The sequence below is a fragment of the Polyodon spathula genome, chromosome 5, assembly GCF_017654505.1.
Source record: "Polyodon spathula isolate WHYD16114869_AA chromosome 5, ASM1765450v1, whole genome shotgun sequence".
NCBI classification, from domain to species: Eukaryota; Metazoa; Chordata; class Actinopteri; order Acipenseriformes; family Polyodontidae; genus Polyodon; species Polyodon spathula.
This window is the reverse complement of record NC_054538.1, coordinates 75,660,157-75,679,670: the sequence shown is the minus strand read 5'-3', so window position 1 is coordinate 75,679,670 and position 19,514 is coordinate 75,660,157. Positions and strand designations below refer to the sequence as shown.

Below are 19,514 nucleotides of genomic sequence, written 5' to 3'. Positions count from 1 at the left end.
AGTAGGCCATATTATTATTATTATTATTATTATTATTATTATTATTATTATTATTATTATTATTATTATTAATAATAATAATAATAATAATAATAATAATAATAATAATAAAATCATTCTGTTTCAATTTAAAATAATCATTTATTCACATTGTACAGCAATGTGTACACTGTAGCAGCGTGATTTAATTTGTGTTGCCTACAGCCTACAGGCTAAAGTAAAAAGAAAGTTCGCTAGGTATTCATTTAATTTTATTACTGTACTGTATACTGCATAGGCGTACATTGAAAATGTAAGCACTATAAATGTATATGTGTATGATTTTATTGTATTTTTTTTAAACCCCACAAACATGTATGTATGATTATGAAAAGCTTTTTGATAGAAACACATTTTTTGTTTGGGGGTGAAGGTGGGGGCCCCACTATAGAATCAGAATGGGATTAAACTGCCTTTCATTATTTATTCTAAACAATGTCGCACGACTCTCACAATGCTAGAGACCTCGCTATGTATAGTATATTGTGGGTTTCTTTATTAATATATTTTCTCTTAGTACTTACGGCAAAATGTATACACTGCGGATTGTTGAAACAAAAATGCAAATAGCGGTATGTTTACGCTGCGACAGGCCCATCTTAGTACATCTACCCCATAGTTCCCCCCCCATGTGCACTTCCACTTCAACACTACCTAAAGGAATGCATATGGAAGGGACTCTGTTTTCACATTAGCAAGGCTCCTCTGGTTCCTCTTTTTCCATTCGCAAATCCAAGTTTATATTTTCCTAATTATAATAATTAGCCAAATGTGTCTACTGTTTGCGGTAACAAAGCACTGATAAAAACAATTGGTAGTACAAGCAAAATCCAAACTACGTCCTGGTGACAGACAAGAATAGATGAGGTTCATTAGAAGGTAGCAGTGTGCAACACAGTGTATTTTCATCAATTGCAGTTACAGTATTAGGGGATTACCAGAAATACAGGTAGTATCCCAAAATGCAGTCCTGATGAAGCACATCCAGTGGTGAGATGTGCTGGCTGAGTGAGATGATACTGTGTGAATGCAGCATGTGCTGTCTGAATGAGATGATACGGTGTGAATGCAGCATGTGCTGGTTGAGTGAGATGATACTGTGTGAATGCAGCATGTGCTGGCTGAGTGAGATGATACTGTGTGAATGCAGCATGTGCTGGCTGAGTGAGATGGTACTGTGAATGCAGCATGTGCTGGCTGAGTGAGATGATACTGTGTGAATGCAGCATGTGCTGGCTGAGTGAGATGATACTGTGTGAATGCAGCATGTGCTGGCTGAGTGAGATGGTACTGTGTGAATGCAGCATGTGCTGGCTGAGTGAGATGATACTGTGTGAATGCAGCATGTGCTGGCTGAGTGAGATGGTACTGTGTGAATGCAGCATGTGCTGGCTGAGTGAGATGGCACTGTGTGAATGCAGCATGTGCTGGCTGAGTGAGATGGTACTGTGTGAATGCAGCATGTGCTGGCTGAGTGAGATGATACTGTGTGAATGCAGCATGTGCTGTCTGAGTGAGATGATACTGTGTGAATGCAGCATGTGCTAGCTGAGTGAGATGATACTGTGTGAATGCAGCATGTGCTGGCTGAGTGAGATGATACTGTGTGAATGCAGCATGTGCTGTCTGAGTGAGATGGCACTGTGTGAATGCAGCATGTGCTGGCTGAGTGAGATGGTACTGTGTGAATGCAGCATGTGCTGGCTGAGTGAGATGGTACTGTGTGAATGCAGCATGTGCTGGCTGAGTGAGATGATACTGTGTGAATGCAGCATGTGCTGTCTGAGTGAGATGATACTGTGTGAATGCAGCATGTGCTGTCTGAGTGAGATGATACTGTGTGAATGCAGCATGTGCTAGCTGAGTGAGATGATACTGTATGAATGCAGCATGTGCATCTACTGTTTGCGGTAACAAAGCACTGATAAAAACAATTGGTAGTACAAGCAAAATCCAATCTACGTCCTGGTGACAGACAAGAATAGATGAGGTTCATTAGAAGGTAGCAGTGTGCAACACAGTGTATTTTCATCAATTGCAGTTACAGTATTAGGGGATTACCAGAAATACAGGTAGTATCCCAAAATGCAGTCCTGATGAAGCACATCCAGTGGTGAGATGTGCTGGCTGAATGAGATGATACTGTGCGAATGCAGCATGTGCTGGCTGAGTGAGATGATACTGTGTGAATGCAGCATGTGCTGGCTGAGTGAGATGATACTGTGTGAATGCAGCATGTGCTGGCTGAGTGAGATGATACTGTGCGAATGCAGCATGTGCTGGCTGAGTGAGATGATACTGTGCGAATGCAGCATGTGCTGGCTGAGTGAGATGATACTGTGCGAATGCAGCATGTGCTGGCTGAGTGAGATGATACTGTGCGAATGCAGCATGTGCTGGCTGAGTGAGATGATACTGTGTGAATGCAGCATATGCTGTCTGAGTGAGATGATTCTGTGTGAATGCAGCATGTGCTGTCTGAGTGAGATGATATAGTTTGAATGCCGCAGCAGCAGTGAACAGTTGATTGCTCAATTCAAGTTCTTGTCAGACTAATTCAAGCCAGAGCAAATTGGGAGTGCTTAACCAAGATCACCAGCTCCAGATTGTATTATTTTTTTCTATAAATGTGAGGAAATCATCCATGAAGGAAGTCCTTCCACTGTTTTCTCAAACTGTATCAAATGTTGCTGTATGATACGTTTTATGATGCGACACACCATAAAAAAATGTATTAAATTAAATTAAAAAAAACCTGAAATCTGTTCAATGCCTGTTTGGAGAAGCTTGTAAATGTAAATCTCCCTTTACCATTTACTTTGGATCTCCTCCACACAAAGTTAAGAATGATTCAAGCTGTTGATGATTCAAAGGTTAGAAAAATCAATGAGGAACCATGTAGTAATTAAAGTAACACAAACAAGTGATCAATCCAGTGCTTCTAGCTGGTCTGGTTAATATTGACTGTGCATTGATTTGCGGGTTCACACAATATATCCACAGCCAAGTATTCTTTTGCTAAACACAACAGAAGATGTATTTTTATGCTACCGTTCCCCATATTTCAGTAAGCGACACAATTATTTTAATTTCAGCACACTGACAGAAAAACACAGTTTTGTGACATTGTTGCTTTAAACAACTAATAACCATTGCAAATATACTTGAATATAACTAGGTAATAAATTGCAAATTGCTTTTGGTTAAATGCAGATTCTGCACAAATACCCGAAAGTGAAAGATTTAAAAAAGAGCATTGCTATTTTACTTACATTTTAAAAGCATGAGGATCCAATCTTAAAACTGGCATGCAGAATGCATCCCAACAACACAAATGTTCAATGAATAGATGTCACTGTAAGCCGTTATGTAGGGAATGGTATTAGGCAATTCCTGTAGGAATCAGTGGTGCTGATTTGTTTCAAGCACATTTAGCACTAAGTGTACGACAATACAATAATTTAAAAAAATCGATGTATTAATCATGATATTGAATTAAAAGTGGTACCCCTTAAAACCAAGGGCTTCCATTTGTTTACCAAATTTTAGGCGACTTAGCAATGCGCTCAGGTTTTACCCCATTACAGTAAAAAAAAAAAAGAAAAAGAAAAACAGCAGCTGGGACTGCCACTCTCCTAGCTTTCTGAAACCATGTTAGTTATTCCTATGGATGCCACATTCCTTCTTTCCTGAGGTATTATGTCCACTCTAATGGCTCAGAGGAGATGATTCACTGATTCCTGCACTAGTGTCAATTCCACACCAAGTACAAATACACAGCCTGGACTGTTTAGTTTAGTGGTGTCAATTCTGTTACAAATGCCTCAGTAAGTATTGTACTCAGCTGCAACAAAGTGGCATAGCTGTACAAAGCATTGAAACAAAGGTTCCATGCAAACTTTCTGCTGGAAAGTGGTCTTTTGGGGCCGATTGTCCAACCATTCTATAATTCCACTGAAATCCAAGCCCTCTTTATTTTGGCTGATTACTGTATTTATTAATGGAATACCACGTACATTTATAGAATATGAACTTGCTTACTCTACTTTTTTTAATATCAGATTGTGTGTACTCTGTGTAATACTCTACTGCTGTGCTTTTCAACCTCAGAGGCAAAGACTCCTAAAAGCTGACATTTTAAAGCAAGCTGGTTTTAGAAAGCTACTAGACATTTGCAACTGTTCTTCCTGACCCCTTTGAAACAGTGGCAGCTGTGAGTTATTAATTACTGCTTAGCACCGCTAGTGGCGATTTTTAAAACCACCACACTTCAGCTTTTATGAGTCTTTTCAGAAGAAGGCCAGTGGCTTAAACATTTTTTTTCTGGAATATCTAACAAGCATGATGGTTAATAATTAAAGCCAAAACGACCATCTATATTACCAGAGAACACACCTAATATGATATTAAGCAGGTAAGAAATTAAATATTATGAAAATATGGATGCTGTAACGTTTGCTTTTAACTTTTAATCAAGACCATTGGAAAAGTTTTTTTAGAAACACAAAATGAATACTTTATATGCTTTCATAATTGTTTTCAACATGAATAAAATAGCTATAAGAAACTATCATAACATATCACGGTATAATAAATACTGTAGATCCAAAATTAAATGTTATGCAAATTCTGGGGATATAATGGATACCTTTAAAGGTAACTACGCTTTTAACTTAGTTTTCAGTCACCTGTTCACAGAGGAGAGCAGGACAGCACAGCACGTGAAGGGGGACTGTCCATTTAACAGTATAAGAGGATGCAGACTGATGCTTTCCATAAAATGGCTGTTTTTAATTCTTGTACCTTTTTTATAAAAATGGATGGTTCAGATGAGCGGTGAAAATCATTATGTCATGAAACTTCAGAATGCAGTTAACATTTCCATACAATGCTGGTGCAGAAATGTTATGAGCCAGTCAAACTGTGTCTTACTGTTTGCCGTATTAATCATTAAATATACCAAAAAATATGGAAATATGAGAGAAGAGTAGCAGAAATACTTTCAGTAGCGGTTTGCTGTAGTGTAATTGACTAAGAATTTGCAGGAAAATTGCCTTTTGAAAGCCAGGGGCTGCATGCATGTGTACCGTGTGTCTCTCTGTGTGTGTACCATGTGTTTCTGTGTGTGTGTGTACCGTGTGTTTCTGTGTGTGTACTGTGTCTCTGTGAGTGTGTACCGTGTGTCTCTGTGTGTGTGTACTGTACGTCTCTGTGAGTGTGTACCGTGTCTCTGTGAGTGTGTACCGTGTCCCTCTGTGTGTGTGTACCGTGTGTCTCTGTGTGTGTGTACCGTGTGTCTCTGTGTGTGTGTACCGTGTGTCTCTGTGTGTGTGTGTTCCGTGTGTCTCTGTGAGTGTGTATCATGTGTCTCTGTGTGTGTACCGTGTGTCTCTGTGTGTGTACCGTGTGTCTCTGTGTGTGTACCGTGTGTCTAGTGTGAGAGTATTGCAAGCTAACATGGAGTTCAATTTGTTGCCTCAGATATAATCCCATTTCTACAGGAGAACAGGAATCAGGTTTTTCTTTTTTTTTTTTGGGGGGGGGGGGGGTGGGGGATTTAGCAGTAACAGTTTAGGCTTAAATGAAACAAACAGCTGCTTTTTTTTTTTTTTTTTTTTTTTTTTTTTTTTTACTCCAAGCAGACCACCTACCTTCATTCACCGCACGTGTATCTCTCCCTTTAGACACATAATTATAATGGGACTTTGCCATTTTGATATGTAAAAAAGAAGTCACTATTCTGTGTTTACAATGAAGTCACTTTGAATCACCCCCAAAAGATTACACACAATTGCTTCTCTATTGTGCCATACTGATGGGTGTTCAATCAGAAACTAAATGCCTAAACCATCCATAAACAACAGTTTCTGAAATATGCATGTGAGTTGTAATTGACCAGATTTACATGTGTTTGCTGAAACAAGTCTGTGATTCTGATTACAAAACAACTGCACCTCCCAGAGTGCACTGCAAAACAGAGAGGGGGAATTTATTTTGAATGGTCCAGGTCAAATCGTGATTAGACGCAGTACTGATAAGACGAGATGAGCTGGACAGGGAGAGAGGGAAAGAGACAGCTAGACAGGATGCCTGAGAGAGAGTTGGGCAGGGAGACAGACATAGAGATGGAAAGGGAGACAGAGAGAGAGAGATGGGCACCCGAAGGGAGACAGAGATAGAGGTGGAAAGGTTAGAGCCTGAGAGTACTGTGAGTACTGCCACTTTTTTTTTATTTTTATTTTTTCCATTTCAAGCACTGATTCTGAGTGCATCTCGAGTACACACTACCATATCTGTCATGCCTCTTTGTGACTGTTATTTTAGGAATTAATTCAGAGCAGTGGGGAATGAACTAAGAGACAGCAAGCTTTATCCTTCTATTTAAATATAACCTAACAGCCTTTAAAGCAACGAGACAATGCAGTGCATTGACTCACTGGGGTATTTAGAGTAAGGAGAGCAGCACTTCATTCTGATTAGTCTCAGTTGTTAAATAAATAAGCCTGAAATATGTGATATCCGCAAAGTGGGAAATTATTTACACAAAAAAAAAAAAAGTGCTCTGCTGAGTCATTGTATTGCTAAGATCCATTCTGGAAGTCACCAAAGAATAGCCAAACTTACTATGCTGTACAAACCTTTACTTATTTGCAAGACTCTTAAATAGCAGGTCTACGGTGAGGAGGGGTCCATTAGTACTCAGATTAAAGCATCCAAGGTATCAGGAAGGTAAAGCATGCTGTTTTTGCAATTACTTCACACTGCTGATATTCCATACCTCAGAACGCTGGCAGGGTAAAAATAAACTTGTAGATAGATTATTGCATGCCGTTGTTGCTTAATAAGAAAAGATAGAAAGAAAATAATCATATAAAGCCTGGTCTTTCTTGCTTACCTTGCAGTGACAGTTTTGTGAATGCTCTCCATTTTTTTTCGGTTGTATGTTCTATGTACTTACCATACCTGCGGTACCACAGGGTCTCTTAAAATTGCTTTTTTTTTTTTTTTTTTTTTTTTTAAAGCTGTACAGCTATATTATAGGAAAATGTCAGGAGACTGGAGTTGTTGTTTTTTTAAGTTGGAAACAATATGTGTTGAAATCCTACCAGATTTAAAGTCTTATCAGGTCTTAGCCAGAATCACGTGACTATGACTAGTAATAATAATAATAATAATAATAATAATAATAATAATAATAAAAAAAAAATGCATCAGACCAGATATTCCAATAAAATTAAAATGTATTAGTACATTGTCTTCTGCCTAAGTTACTCCAATGCAAAGGTAAATCTGTAAGAAGTGTTGCATGTCAGGATTTGTGAGTTAATTGATAAAATAAATGAATAACTTTTAATACTTGAAAGGCCATTATTAATTCATTATGTTAGATGAATAATGCAAGTCAAGAAAGGTTGGTCCCGAAATATTATAATGGACTCAAAGAAAATGTTAATATCTAATATATATATATATATATAGTGGTTAATGTGGATAATAAAAACACAGTCCTTATTCCCTTTTTACTTTGAACACCCTGATCAATGTACATGCAGTGAGGGAAGAAATGTTCATGCATTACATAATACTTCTGTCTTAGAACCGTGCATATTACATGAAGCACACTGAATGTATGACTTCAAGGTTTGTTAATTAGAAATAACAGGGCGTAAAAAATCATCTATGAAATGATGTTTGCCTCTCATAAATGTCCCCCAGACTGAATGGGAAAGAAATTATTTCCATCCCTCCCCTTTCCACTTCTCCCCAGCTAGCCAGGCACTTTAGGAATGCCCCAATTCAACCCTATTTTAAGGTTATGAAATATTTAAACTGTTAAAACACTACTAAAAAAAGACACATTTTAAAAGCTTATGATTTTTCACACCCATACTTGGTAATAAATAAGAAACATATTATTGAAACACCTAACAGCATTTCTGTTCCAAAGTTTAGACCTTTGCACATGTGAAACAGTACAGTAAAATAAATAAAATCTTAATTGCAACTTACTGGTATTACAGTTTATCCTGATACAGTCTAGATGGGGAAGAATAGATGAAAGATGTAAATTTATCCTTCAAGGTAACAGCTGCAGACATCCAATAAATATACATTCCACCCTTCTGGGGACACACACATAACACATGGCCATTCTATTACACTGTTTTGTATGCACTTAAGCATTAACGCTTAATTAGCTGTTGCTTGAAATTGTATATGCTTTGTTAAACTAGCCTAAAAACACATACATTAGCATAATGTAAAATGATGGCCACTATCAAACAGAGCTACTTAGTAATCAATCTAGATTCTTAAAGCCTGTTATTAAAACTCAAGGACATGTAACCAAGACTGGCTGCAGCCTTCTCCAGCCCTGCGAAAGAACACAAGTCATAATTTCTAGTTAAACAAAATACGTCATCAGTATTCTTTCACAGTGGAGTGTGGTGCATGCCATGGCTGGATAACACATCTTCGTTTTTCGTTTGGTTTTTCTCAATGGCTTTCTGAACAGATCATCTAAAAAAAAAAACGGTTTTGAAGAAAGAAAAAAAGGAAAAAAATACAACCTTATTTTTTCAAAGGACCATATGCTCATATCGTAAAACTGATAAAAAAATAAATAAATACAATTAAATAATTGAGATATATATGTGTGCACATTTATTAGAACACCTCAAGACTTGTCTTTATATCCTTTATATACCTGCCTGCATGAAAACCTCTGGGTGTGAGATCATTTCAATTTTCAATCAGTAATCAGTGATATTGAAACAATAGGCACCCATGTGTGAAAATATTAGACAACTTTATGCTTTCATTAGGCATCTTAAACAAGTTCTAAAAATCCTCATGCATTTTACCATGTGTGGCGATGTGTTCCTCTTATTATTTGAAATTAATTGCATGTGTGGCATATTAAAGTCACCAATTAAATCAGACAATCACTGACTTGCCTATGTTGACAATGTTCCAAGAATTCAGTTACAGTGGTTTGATTTCATATGCACAACAAATCAAAACTACAGAATACATTTGAACACTACTATACAGTAATGAAACTTTGAATATGTTACCCTATTTGCTTAAATAAATAAATAAATAAAAGAAATGGTCCCTGTTACTGCAATCTGGTCAAGAAATCCTTTGAGAAAATTGCCACCCAAATCTACCTAGGGTTCATTCCCATGTAGCTCAATTTGTCATGTGTCGTCAACCGCAACAGAACAGTGGTCGCAAACAGCCAAGGACCAACTAGTACCAACACCCTGACAGTGAATGCTGTGCTTTGAAAACAAATCCACCATTTCAGATGTTTCACACCACGCACGGAGTACCACAGCACCGCCACCAGGGGGCCTCCATGCGGAATGCTTCATGATCACTGTTTTAGTAAGCAGTGCACGCTATCATTTTGGAGCTGAGTTCTGTTTGGAGGGGGAATACGGATGCCTCTCATTTCTATAGCAATTCTACACATGAAATATTAAACTTTGCAGAAGCTTTTTACACCACAGGGTGACAAATTACAAACATGCTGCCTCTGAATGATCATCATCATCCAGAAAGCTGTTGGCTCTGTCAGCTACTGGGTAAGCCGAGGACTAGTAGCTTTAGAAATGAATGTGCCCGTTCAGAATGGTAATAGAGCAACACAAAAAAGGAACATCTTTCTGAAAAGTTCTGTCTATACTTTTTTTTTATATGTGCCTGCAGACAAAACAATAAGAATGAAACTACATTAAACTAATGTATTGTCTCCTCCATGTCCCTCTGCCTAGTTCTTTAAATAACATAGAAAAATAGCTTTTTAATGAATCTCTAATGCATTTACATTGAACAATATTTTAAGTGAGGCACCTGAGGCTGTCGACCCCCTAAATCAGGGAGTCCTAGAACATTGTATTTATTTTTTTATTTGTGGCAATTTCTAACAGGTTAAAAGTGGTACACAAAATTGCATCTTTGACTGGACTCAAATTACTGAGCTTCAGCAATCAAATGAACAAGACTGGGGAGAACCAGATGACCAGAAAGCATTTCCACTGTACCAGGGCTGTTCGTTTTGTGTTCCCTTGACTGTTTGCTAAGGGCCGCAGAGCTTGGCCATTGAAGGGTTATATACCATCTTTTTCCATACAAAGCTACCAATGCACTTACATCAAAATAAATCAAATAATAATTAGACTTTAAATGAGTAGACTGAATATTAAAATTAAAAACATGCGAAAATGTGTATAACAAGCTTGTTTTGTTAGTAGATTGAGATCATTCTCTCCTTTAAAAACATTTCTGTTTCAAGTCTGTTTTTTTTCATTTTCTTATTTCATTAAAATGGAAAGCTTGTGCTTTTATTTATGGATATGAAATACAATTTTAAAAAATCAGTATAAAGATTTTTTTAACACTTCAATTAATTGTTTCTCATTCAAATACAATTTTAAAAGTCTCAAAGAAACACATGTTTAAACCATCAAACAGGCTTGTCTTTAAGAAAATAAAATAGATAAAGAAAGCTAAATAACATGGGTAGCTGCATTAATATTTTGCTAATAACTATGACTAAAGCAAAAATAAACAAATTATTATTTTTTGTAATAAAAAAACATTAAAAGATTTTGGTATATTATAATTATATATATATATAATATATATATAATATATATATATATGTGTTAATATATATATATATATATATATAATATATACAAAAAAAGAACAAACACTATTAAAAAGTGTTTGATGTTGTGTGCATGCTATTAAATGTAGGGTACCTAGATTGACTGTGAGTCGCACGCGTCCTGCGTCCAGTTCCAAGCGCAGAGTGTCCGCAGACTCTCTTGATGTTGTGGCCATCAGAATCCCATAGGCTCTTTGAGACCTGAAGCGCAGGGACACGTCTTCTGCCTCAGTGTGCATCACCACCGGGAGCTGAATTTTCATGAACTTACTGCCGTCATAGCTCAGGATTGTGGCTTCTGGAAAACAAGCAGGGCAAAATAAAGGGGATAGGTGTTATTCTCTCTCTCTCTCTCTCTCTCTCTCTCTCTCTCTCTCTCTCTCTCTCTCTCTCTCTCTCTATATATATATATATATATATAAGCAGGTGAAAACATGTTATTAGTCTCCCAAGGCATCATCACATACAGCAGATGCTATGCAAACATCAGCAGGGTTATAACGTGTATGCTGAAATAGGAACAAAACATTAAAAACCCACTAGATATTCCTGATGAGAGCAACGAGGAGAGGGAGAGCGGGAAGAACAGGAAGAAAAGAAGGGTGGGGGGTTCTGTTGATTGCACTTTACAAATCTGTAAAATGACAGTTCAATCAAGGTTACAATGCCCTAAACACATTGCTTAAAGAATCCGAACAAATAAAATTAGACAGATGATTGATGCAGTCATTATAGTGGAGTTAGGAATATACTCTTAAAACAAGTCAGCTTAAGAATTTAACTGCCTGGATGTTGACCTCTTCTAATGAAAACACTTGCATGATGACACCAGACATGGTTTATTCAGTCAATACAGGCAGCATGCTTCTCCTTTATGCAAGGGACCCATGTAATACACAAGTGTATACAGTGTGGGATCTGTGTTGCAGAAACTCATTAAACTCTTATTTTTTCTACCAAGAACATGCACATACACATACTGCAACTGTTATAAAAAATGTAAGGACTTTGTTGCACTGTAGCATTTGCAACACACTGCAGCACAAAAAGCTTGTTGCCTGCTGCACTTAACTGCGTGGCAGATGACTGGCCAGGCAATTGTATTGCTTTCAGTAATTTACCAAATAGACAAGGGCGTTCTATGAAAATAAAGTATTTTAATTAGAGTGTCATGGTAAATTATTCCACATACCAAACACTTCAATAAGTGCTGTTTATTTTCCTATATGCACGTTCTTGGTATTGCTGCAATGGTCCTGTGAGGTTGCTAGTTAAATATATTAATTATCCCTAACGTTATACTTTGTGTAAATAGGGAACAGGGGCGGTCTGATGAAATAGTATTTTTTTTAAAGCTATTATCTAAATGTGTGTTAAGCCATGTCGTGTTAAGGGTGAGGGATCAAGTCTCTTTAAATATGCTCTTTTTTCATGTTTATTTTGTTAGAATCACACGTCTTTCTAAAACCAGTTTAAGTGAAGATTATCTTTAGTTTGTTTTATTGTTTTCTTGAGTTCAGAGTATTTGCAGTCCGAATTAGTATTTGAGACCTGAGTTAGTGAACGTTTCGAGTTTACAGAAAACTTTAAATGCCGATGGGATTTAAGAACAAAGTCCATTCTCTTCATTTCTGTGCTGGGGATTTGTTTGCCAGTTTCTGACAGCTGTGGGTTTCTGGAGTTGAACGAGCACCTCATTACAAAAGGCTCGATTAGGTTTTATCAGGGTTAAACAAAATTAGTTCAGGAGGCACTTTGGACACACTAGACCCCTAGCCCGGGGTCTTCCCTAAGAAATAACCAGGCAAATGATTCCATAGCAGGGTTTTCAGTACATTCAGCTACTTCTGCTAAACCACCTTTTCGATTAATCTTTCCAGAATCCGAAGATACTGAAAACAATAGTGACGTGTTAGGTTTTAAAGAGCAGTGTGAAGATTTCCTAGCCCCCTGCCCTATGGGGGGACTCAGACATAATTTACACTCTGTCATCTGGTGGATAGCTGAGAGGGGAGTAATACATAGCTGAAACAATTTTCATAAAGTCACTGATTATTTGTCTGAGGCAGAGGACCGACTCCAAAATATGGTGCAAACGCCAGGCCAATGGATAAGGGATTTTGCATATGATTACCGTATTTGTGCCTAAAATGGAAGCCTGGGATTGACGAAGCTGAGGTGGTACATGATGTTTTTAATAATTGTAATCCTAAACTTGTCAGCAGTTTCACTGGCACCATTAAAACGGTATTCAAGGTCGAAAGAGTCTGGACAATGATAGAAAGGGATTGGGCAGTGCAGAAGGAATATTGGTCAAAGGTTAACCAGGCTGGGTCTGAAAAGGGGATGAAAAAGGTGTTCATAAAGGGGAGTCAGTTTAAGGGGGTCACAGAAGTTAGTGTGGTGCAGCATATGCAATTTAAACACAAAGATCTCACTAGAACATCCATGACTTTGCTGATGCTTCCTATTGAAATTCAGTGAATTAAGGGAGAAGCTTTGTTAGACATGGGCTGTACTTTACTTTAATGCAATTGCAGCATTGGCAGCAGTTTACCCTTCCAATGGATAAGCTGTTATTGTGCCATGAACAAGCGTTTGTGTTGGCCGATGGAAAGATACATGGTGCACTGGGAAGAACACAACTCACTTATCTCTGCAATAATGCATAGTGGACGATGGATACATATATTCTGGATAATAATCATTTGGCTTTTCTTTATTTTAGGGCTGGACTTTCTGACCAAGACTGGAACACAAATAAATCTGGAGAATTACATGTATGGTCTGAGGAAAAACAAGGGTTATTCATTTTTTCCTTTTCTCAGGTAGGGTCCTAAGGAATCCACTTGGTCAGTACATCAGCCCACTGTCAGTTCAAGTTCAGAGGTCCCTATATATATCATATATATATATATATATATATATATATATATATATATATATATATATATATGTGTGTGTGTGTGTGTGTGTGTGTGTGTGTGTGTGTGTGTGTGTGTGTGTGTGTGTATATATATATATATATATATATATATATATATATATATTGTGGATACCTATGAGAGGAGTTCAGGACCAAGTCCTGACAAACACCTGTTGAGGACCCACTTTTGGAATCATTGTTTTTGCGCCTGACAAAAACCTTAGTAACGCTGACTGTTGCAAAGGACACAGCCGATACTGACTTCCTAATGATGCTAAAAGAGATCCTATTGAGAGCCAATGGCATTGAGTTGTTTGGTGAGCAACATCTGCAACAGATGAGAGCCAATGGAATTATCGAGCCGTCACATTCTATTTGGTCCAAAGAAGGTGGACGGAATGTATTGCTTCTGCATTTATTACAGAGGTGTACATGTGAAAACACTACTTGATGCTTATTCAAAGCCCCATCTCCATGACTTCTTGGATGGAGCTTGTATTTTCAGTACTCTTGATTTGTGCTCTGGCTACTGGAAGACAGTGAGAAAAACTGCTTTCAGCACTCCATTGAGCTTATTTCTGTTTAAAGTCAAGCCTTTTGGTTTGAAAAATGCAGTGCCTGTGTTTCAGAGGTTGATGGAGAGGCTTTTATCTGAAATAAGAGGAATGGATTGTTTTGAATACATGGATGATATTATTGTATACACTCTCTCTAGATCAAAAAATGCATCTTGAAGATCTCCATACCATTTTCAAGACACTTGACGAGGCTCATCTCACCCTTAATTTAAAGAAATCTCATTTCTTTAGATCACAGTTAAAGTTCCTGGGTCAAATCATTTAGGTAAGGGGGTGGAAACTGATCCCAACATAACTGCAGCAATCGAGGAGTATCCCATTCCTCACAACAATAAGTTTGTCCCTCGTTTTGCTGACATGCTCCTTTAAACAACCTGAAGAGGAAAGTAGTCAAGTGGAATTGGAATGAGGAATGCCAGAAGAGCATGAACCAGCTTAAAAAAACCTTAATAAATCCCCCATACTTTCACAATCAGATGAGACATTACTATTTGTGGTGTACACTGATGCCAGTGAGGCAGGGCTGGGAGCTGTTTTAGATCAGCCAACGGTGGAAGGTGAGAAAGTAATTGCTTTCGCCTCTCGAATCTTGCATGGTGCTGAGTGTAATTATTCAACCTCCAAAAATGAATGTCTTGCGTTTGTATGGGCAGTGGAGAAAAGGAGACATTATCTGGAAGGGACAGAGTCTGAGGTGGCCACTGACCATGTCACATTAACATTATCACTTCAATTCTACCAAAAGAAACTCGATGGATATCAAAATAGGTCTTTCTCGCTAGCAAAAGTGAACGCATTAGGTATGAAGAATAGTAAGGCATAATATACAGGAGAGTGCCCATCAAAGGAGACAGGTCCGTTACCAGGTGGTAGTTACCAGTAGTTTAACTCCTACTTTTCTGCACTATTACCATGATAATCCTTTGGGAGGACATCTGGGTCCGCTCAAAACTTTGTTGAAGATATTGAACATTGCTTGGTAGCCTACCACGTGTAAAGAAGTCTGGTAACGTAAACTGTACAAACAGGTAATCAAAGCCTGCAGTGTTCCTTCAGTCCACAGAAGTCGCTGAACCAGGGAAAATGTTAGGCATAGATTTAATGGGATCTTTTCCTCATAGCAAAAAAGGCAACGTGCACCCATTTCTCGAAGTGGGTGGAAGTGTTTCCGCTGTGAGATAGTAAGACCGGGAATGTCGAAGATGCTTACAGAGGAGATTTTTACTAGGTGGGGAACATTTCTGGTGTCAGCTAGAGGGTCCCAATTTACTAGTCAAATCATGAGTGATGTGTGTAAAACATGGAGGGTAGTGCAGAAAGTGACCACTTGTTACCATCCCCAGACCAACTTAACAGAGAGAGAACTCTCAAGACCATGATTGCTTCCTTTATAGGAGAGTCATAGGCTTTGGGATCAGTGGTTACTTGAGTTTTGTTTTGTCATCAATACCGCCCTGATAAGAGATCTAAAAGTTCCCCTCGAGTGCTAATCTCTACTGCTCCTCTATTATCTAAATGGGTATTAAGCCATGTCTCTTTAAGGGTGAGGGATCAATTATCTTTAAAACGCTCTTTTTTCCCGTTTATTTTTTTTGGTTTTGTTTTTTTTGTTCTAGCTAACTCTGTGTTTAGAAATCGAAACATAAGCAAGTAGCCATATGCAACCCATAACCTGCCTATCAACAGACACGTCAAGTATAAGTCTAATTATGACTGGTAGAGGCTAGCCAACAGAAATCCAATAAAACTTGACAGACAGAAGGTGACTGCAGGTGGAATACATATAGAATCCCACCCATTTGGAAAGCATGATGTAAAATAAGCTTTTTTTTACTTTTACAAAATGACACATAGGCTTAGCCTCTAGCCTCTTATGACGTGCCGCCACTGGTATGTAGAGGTGTAAATGTGACCACTTATTCATTTGTGTTTGGACTGTACCTACATTTTGTAATTATGCACTGACTTATCCAGCATTGTCTTGGATCTGTCACTCAACTCTCTTTCCCTTTTATATGACAAGTATTTGGTGGGTTGGTAATTATTTACAGTCAAGAGGGTAATCACTGTTGGCTTTTTCGTTAAGAGTTGAGATTGTTACATCCCAATGCTGTATCCCTTGTCAACCTCTATAACATCATAAAGATGCCTGTATGGAAATGCCAGCTGACACAACAGCCCGAGGACTGACTTCTAATTGGCTGAACTAATTTCTATGACAGTTTATCAGACTATTTCTATGTAACAGTATTTTCTAAGGGTAAGCGCAACACATTATATATATTGTATAGATATATATATTATAGATATATCTATATATATATATATATAGTAATATATATATAAAACACAGGGAAATACAAATACCGCAAGCTATCATAATTATATGATTTACTTTCTTTGTCACCAAATGGTTGCTTATGATAGCTGACTCCTACCAGGATGTGCCGCAAAACATTTAGAAGTTATTTACTTTATAAATCTGACAAGCTCAACCCAAAGAAAACATAATTCAACACTGAGATGGTGCAATTTATTTTGCTCTTATAGTAAAATTAACATAGCCTATGCTCTTTGTGCATTTTCATATTTTAATACTGACATGATTAAAAGTGGTAGGAAAATGAAAGAAGGTGACAAAAGACAAATTAGGAAAGGAAACCCTTATAAGATTTTGGAACTAACTGGCAATTAAAATCCAGCACAACTGAACCAGCGCAATTGCTGAATACGCTGACAGGGCTGTCTACATCCGATTCACCAGCTAAACCAAGAGGGCTACAATCTGAACTCAACCTGCAGGTTCTAGGAATCACAAGTCAAGGGTTATTCTCATTGCTAATGAAATCCACAGAATAATGAGCATAACAAAATTTACAGGAAACAAAATCAGATCGGATCCATCAAAAAATCACATTTCGACCGTTTCACGATAACAGTGAAAGACAGGTGCTGCACTTTATACTGTACTGTACGTATGCACTGTGTATATAGTATGTACTGTAAATACTCTCGGCTCTGCCTATTGTTAGCATTGTTCCGGTAATCTGTGATGTCTTAATTTAGCTGATAAAATGACGCACTCTTGTGCTTTTTGGGCACCTGGCTTGTGGTGGTTTCTTAAAAGTCAGGAATCTTGTTGCATGCTCCCCTCGGCTGTCCAGCTTAGAAATGCACACCTGTGAAAGCCTACACCTGTGGGTAGCTTTATACCAGCATCCACAATGACAAACTGAGAGGCAGCCAGAAAAGATTGCCGTAACATCTGTTTCTCCATATGCTTACTCCTTCCATACGCAATTAAAACCATTTCTAAGAATCTACTGATTTCCAACAAAATGTACATTAACAGCATGGCAGCCACTTTACTACAGAGCGAACTGATGCTGTGTTAATACTCCAGATACCTTGCTTACATGTGCTGGCTTTTTCACAGACAATCAAGCAAAACACTGTAGCCACCTTACGACACAAACCTCTTCATTTTCTCAATTGTTTTGTTACCTAATCTATGATGGGTCAATAAAGTACCCATGTTTTTCACCTAATTCCTTTCAAATGTACTGATAGGGTAAGTAATAAAATAAATGTTTACTGTTTGATACCCAAATGCAGTTTGTGATGGAAATATTTAAATAGCAGGACATTTTACTTCCACCTATTATAAATGATATATATTTATTTATGCATACAGAATCACTGCACTTGTTGGCCTCACAGTGAAACAGTATGCAACTGGAATAGTCCATAAACATTGAATCTTGTGTTTGCATATTTCAATGAAGACAGTTTTATCCAAATGTATTGTTACCTCTGCTTAGATCAATGTGTTTTTATTTATTTATTTATTTATTATCTCACTTCTGACATTCCTATCTCATACTTAGACATTTCAGATGATTGTTAGAAGAAAATAAATTAAATGTATCTGTAATTCAACGGGTTACCTTTGTTATTATGTACATAATATTGATTTTGACATAATTTTTCAAATTTTGGGAGTATTTCCATTCTCATACTCTGAGTTTCCTTCGAATAATTGTTTCCTTCACTAATGTTTTAGTTGACTGAATTACACTGAAAGATCCCAGTCTTGTATGATTTGTAGGATTTTGTTGATAAGTGTTCAAATCAGCCATGTAAAATATGAAGATAACAACAGTATTTTAAGGTAAAAACATGAAACCCAACTTACGTTAGTGTAAATTCCAGTGTTTGAAAATACCAACCCCCCCACCCCCCCACCCCCAACACCAAAGTGAAGAGCTGTGAGACTGTTCATTCCCTTTGAAGCTGTCCTAGAAATCTCATAATGCATAGTTAATATATCCTATTTAATACGTATTTTATGAATTACAATATACTGTAATCAGGGGAATAAAACACAAAAACAGTGAAGAAAATGCTACTGCTGAGTATTTATTTATTCATACTGGGAGGATCAGAAGCGAGCACTGCAGTCATGGCATTACATATAGCCCCTGGAATCCCCAACACCAGGCTAAACTACAGGGGATTCCTCAATCACTCTTTTAACACATGTAAATAACATATTTAAAAATGGCTAACATGTTTCCAAAAAAAACTAAAATACATCAAATACCCAAGGAGACAAGTTACAGGAGCATTGAAATCTTAAAGGCTACAAATCCCAGTCTCCCATTCTTCATATTTGAGACCTTTAAAATCCTGTCATGTTTTATAAACAGTGACATCTTCACACAATTTCCACCATATGCTTATTCGACTTCCTGTGTGGGTTAAAGTAAAAATTCCAGGTTGCTGTGTACTAATTAAGGAAGCATGTGTTTGTTTGTTTCCCTCCTTAATGAAAGTAAACAGATTTAAGATGGTGCATTCGTCCATTTGTTCTCATTTTTGCCATATGTAATATCTCAATTTTGCCACAGGGTGGAACACCATGCACATTTAACGGAAGGCTTTTGTAATTCCTCTGACAGCTTCTTTGTGACTGGTGCCAGATCGGTTCTACCAGCAAGGGAACAATCTGGAGACATCAAAACAACTGGCAGAGTGCCAACGTGCATCTAGTTTTAAATGATTTGCATATGGAAGAAAAGCCAAGAAGCTCAACCAGCACCAATAACAATCCCTAAACAATACATGGCAGGCAAAGGAGTTCTTCCAGAGGGGATGAGTTCAGCTTTCAACCCATGTTCTACATTCAGACCCTACAGTACAGTGTATGAGAAACACACACATGCAATTTCAGCAGCTTCCACTCCAGTACAAGTTTACGTGAAAACCTGGAATCAGAGAAACCGCAATG

General features: G+C 37.6%; 1 protein-coding gene across 26 annotated transcripts in view; it reads right to left on the bottom strand.

Moving 5' to 3' along the window:
- nrxn1a (neurexin 1a) overlaps nt 1-19,514 on the bottom strand; it is a 394,460-nt gene that overhangs the window by 234,645 nt on the left and 140,301 nt on the right. For 18 of the 26 annotated variants that reach the window (XM_041251357.1, XM_041251339.1, XM_041251340.1 and 15 more), the window contains 2 exons: nt 10,815-11,018; nt 8,050-8,076 (listed from right to left, as the gene is read on the bottom strand). In XM_041251357.1, coding sequence (XP_041107291.1) covers nt 8,050-8,076; nt 10,815-11,018 — 231 coding nt within the window. The remainder of the gene's footprint in view (nt 1-8,049; nt 8,077-10,814; nt 11,019-19,514) is intronic. The other 8 variants (XM_041251344.1, XM_041251350.1, XM_041251360.1 and 5 more) reach the window with 1 other exon arrangement.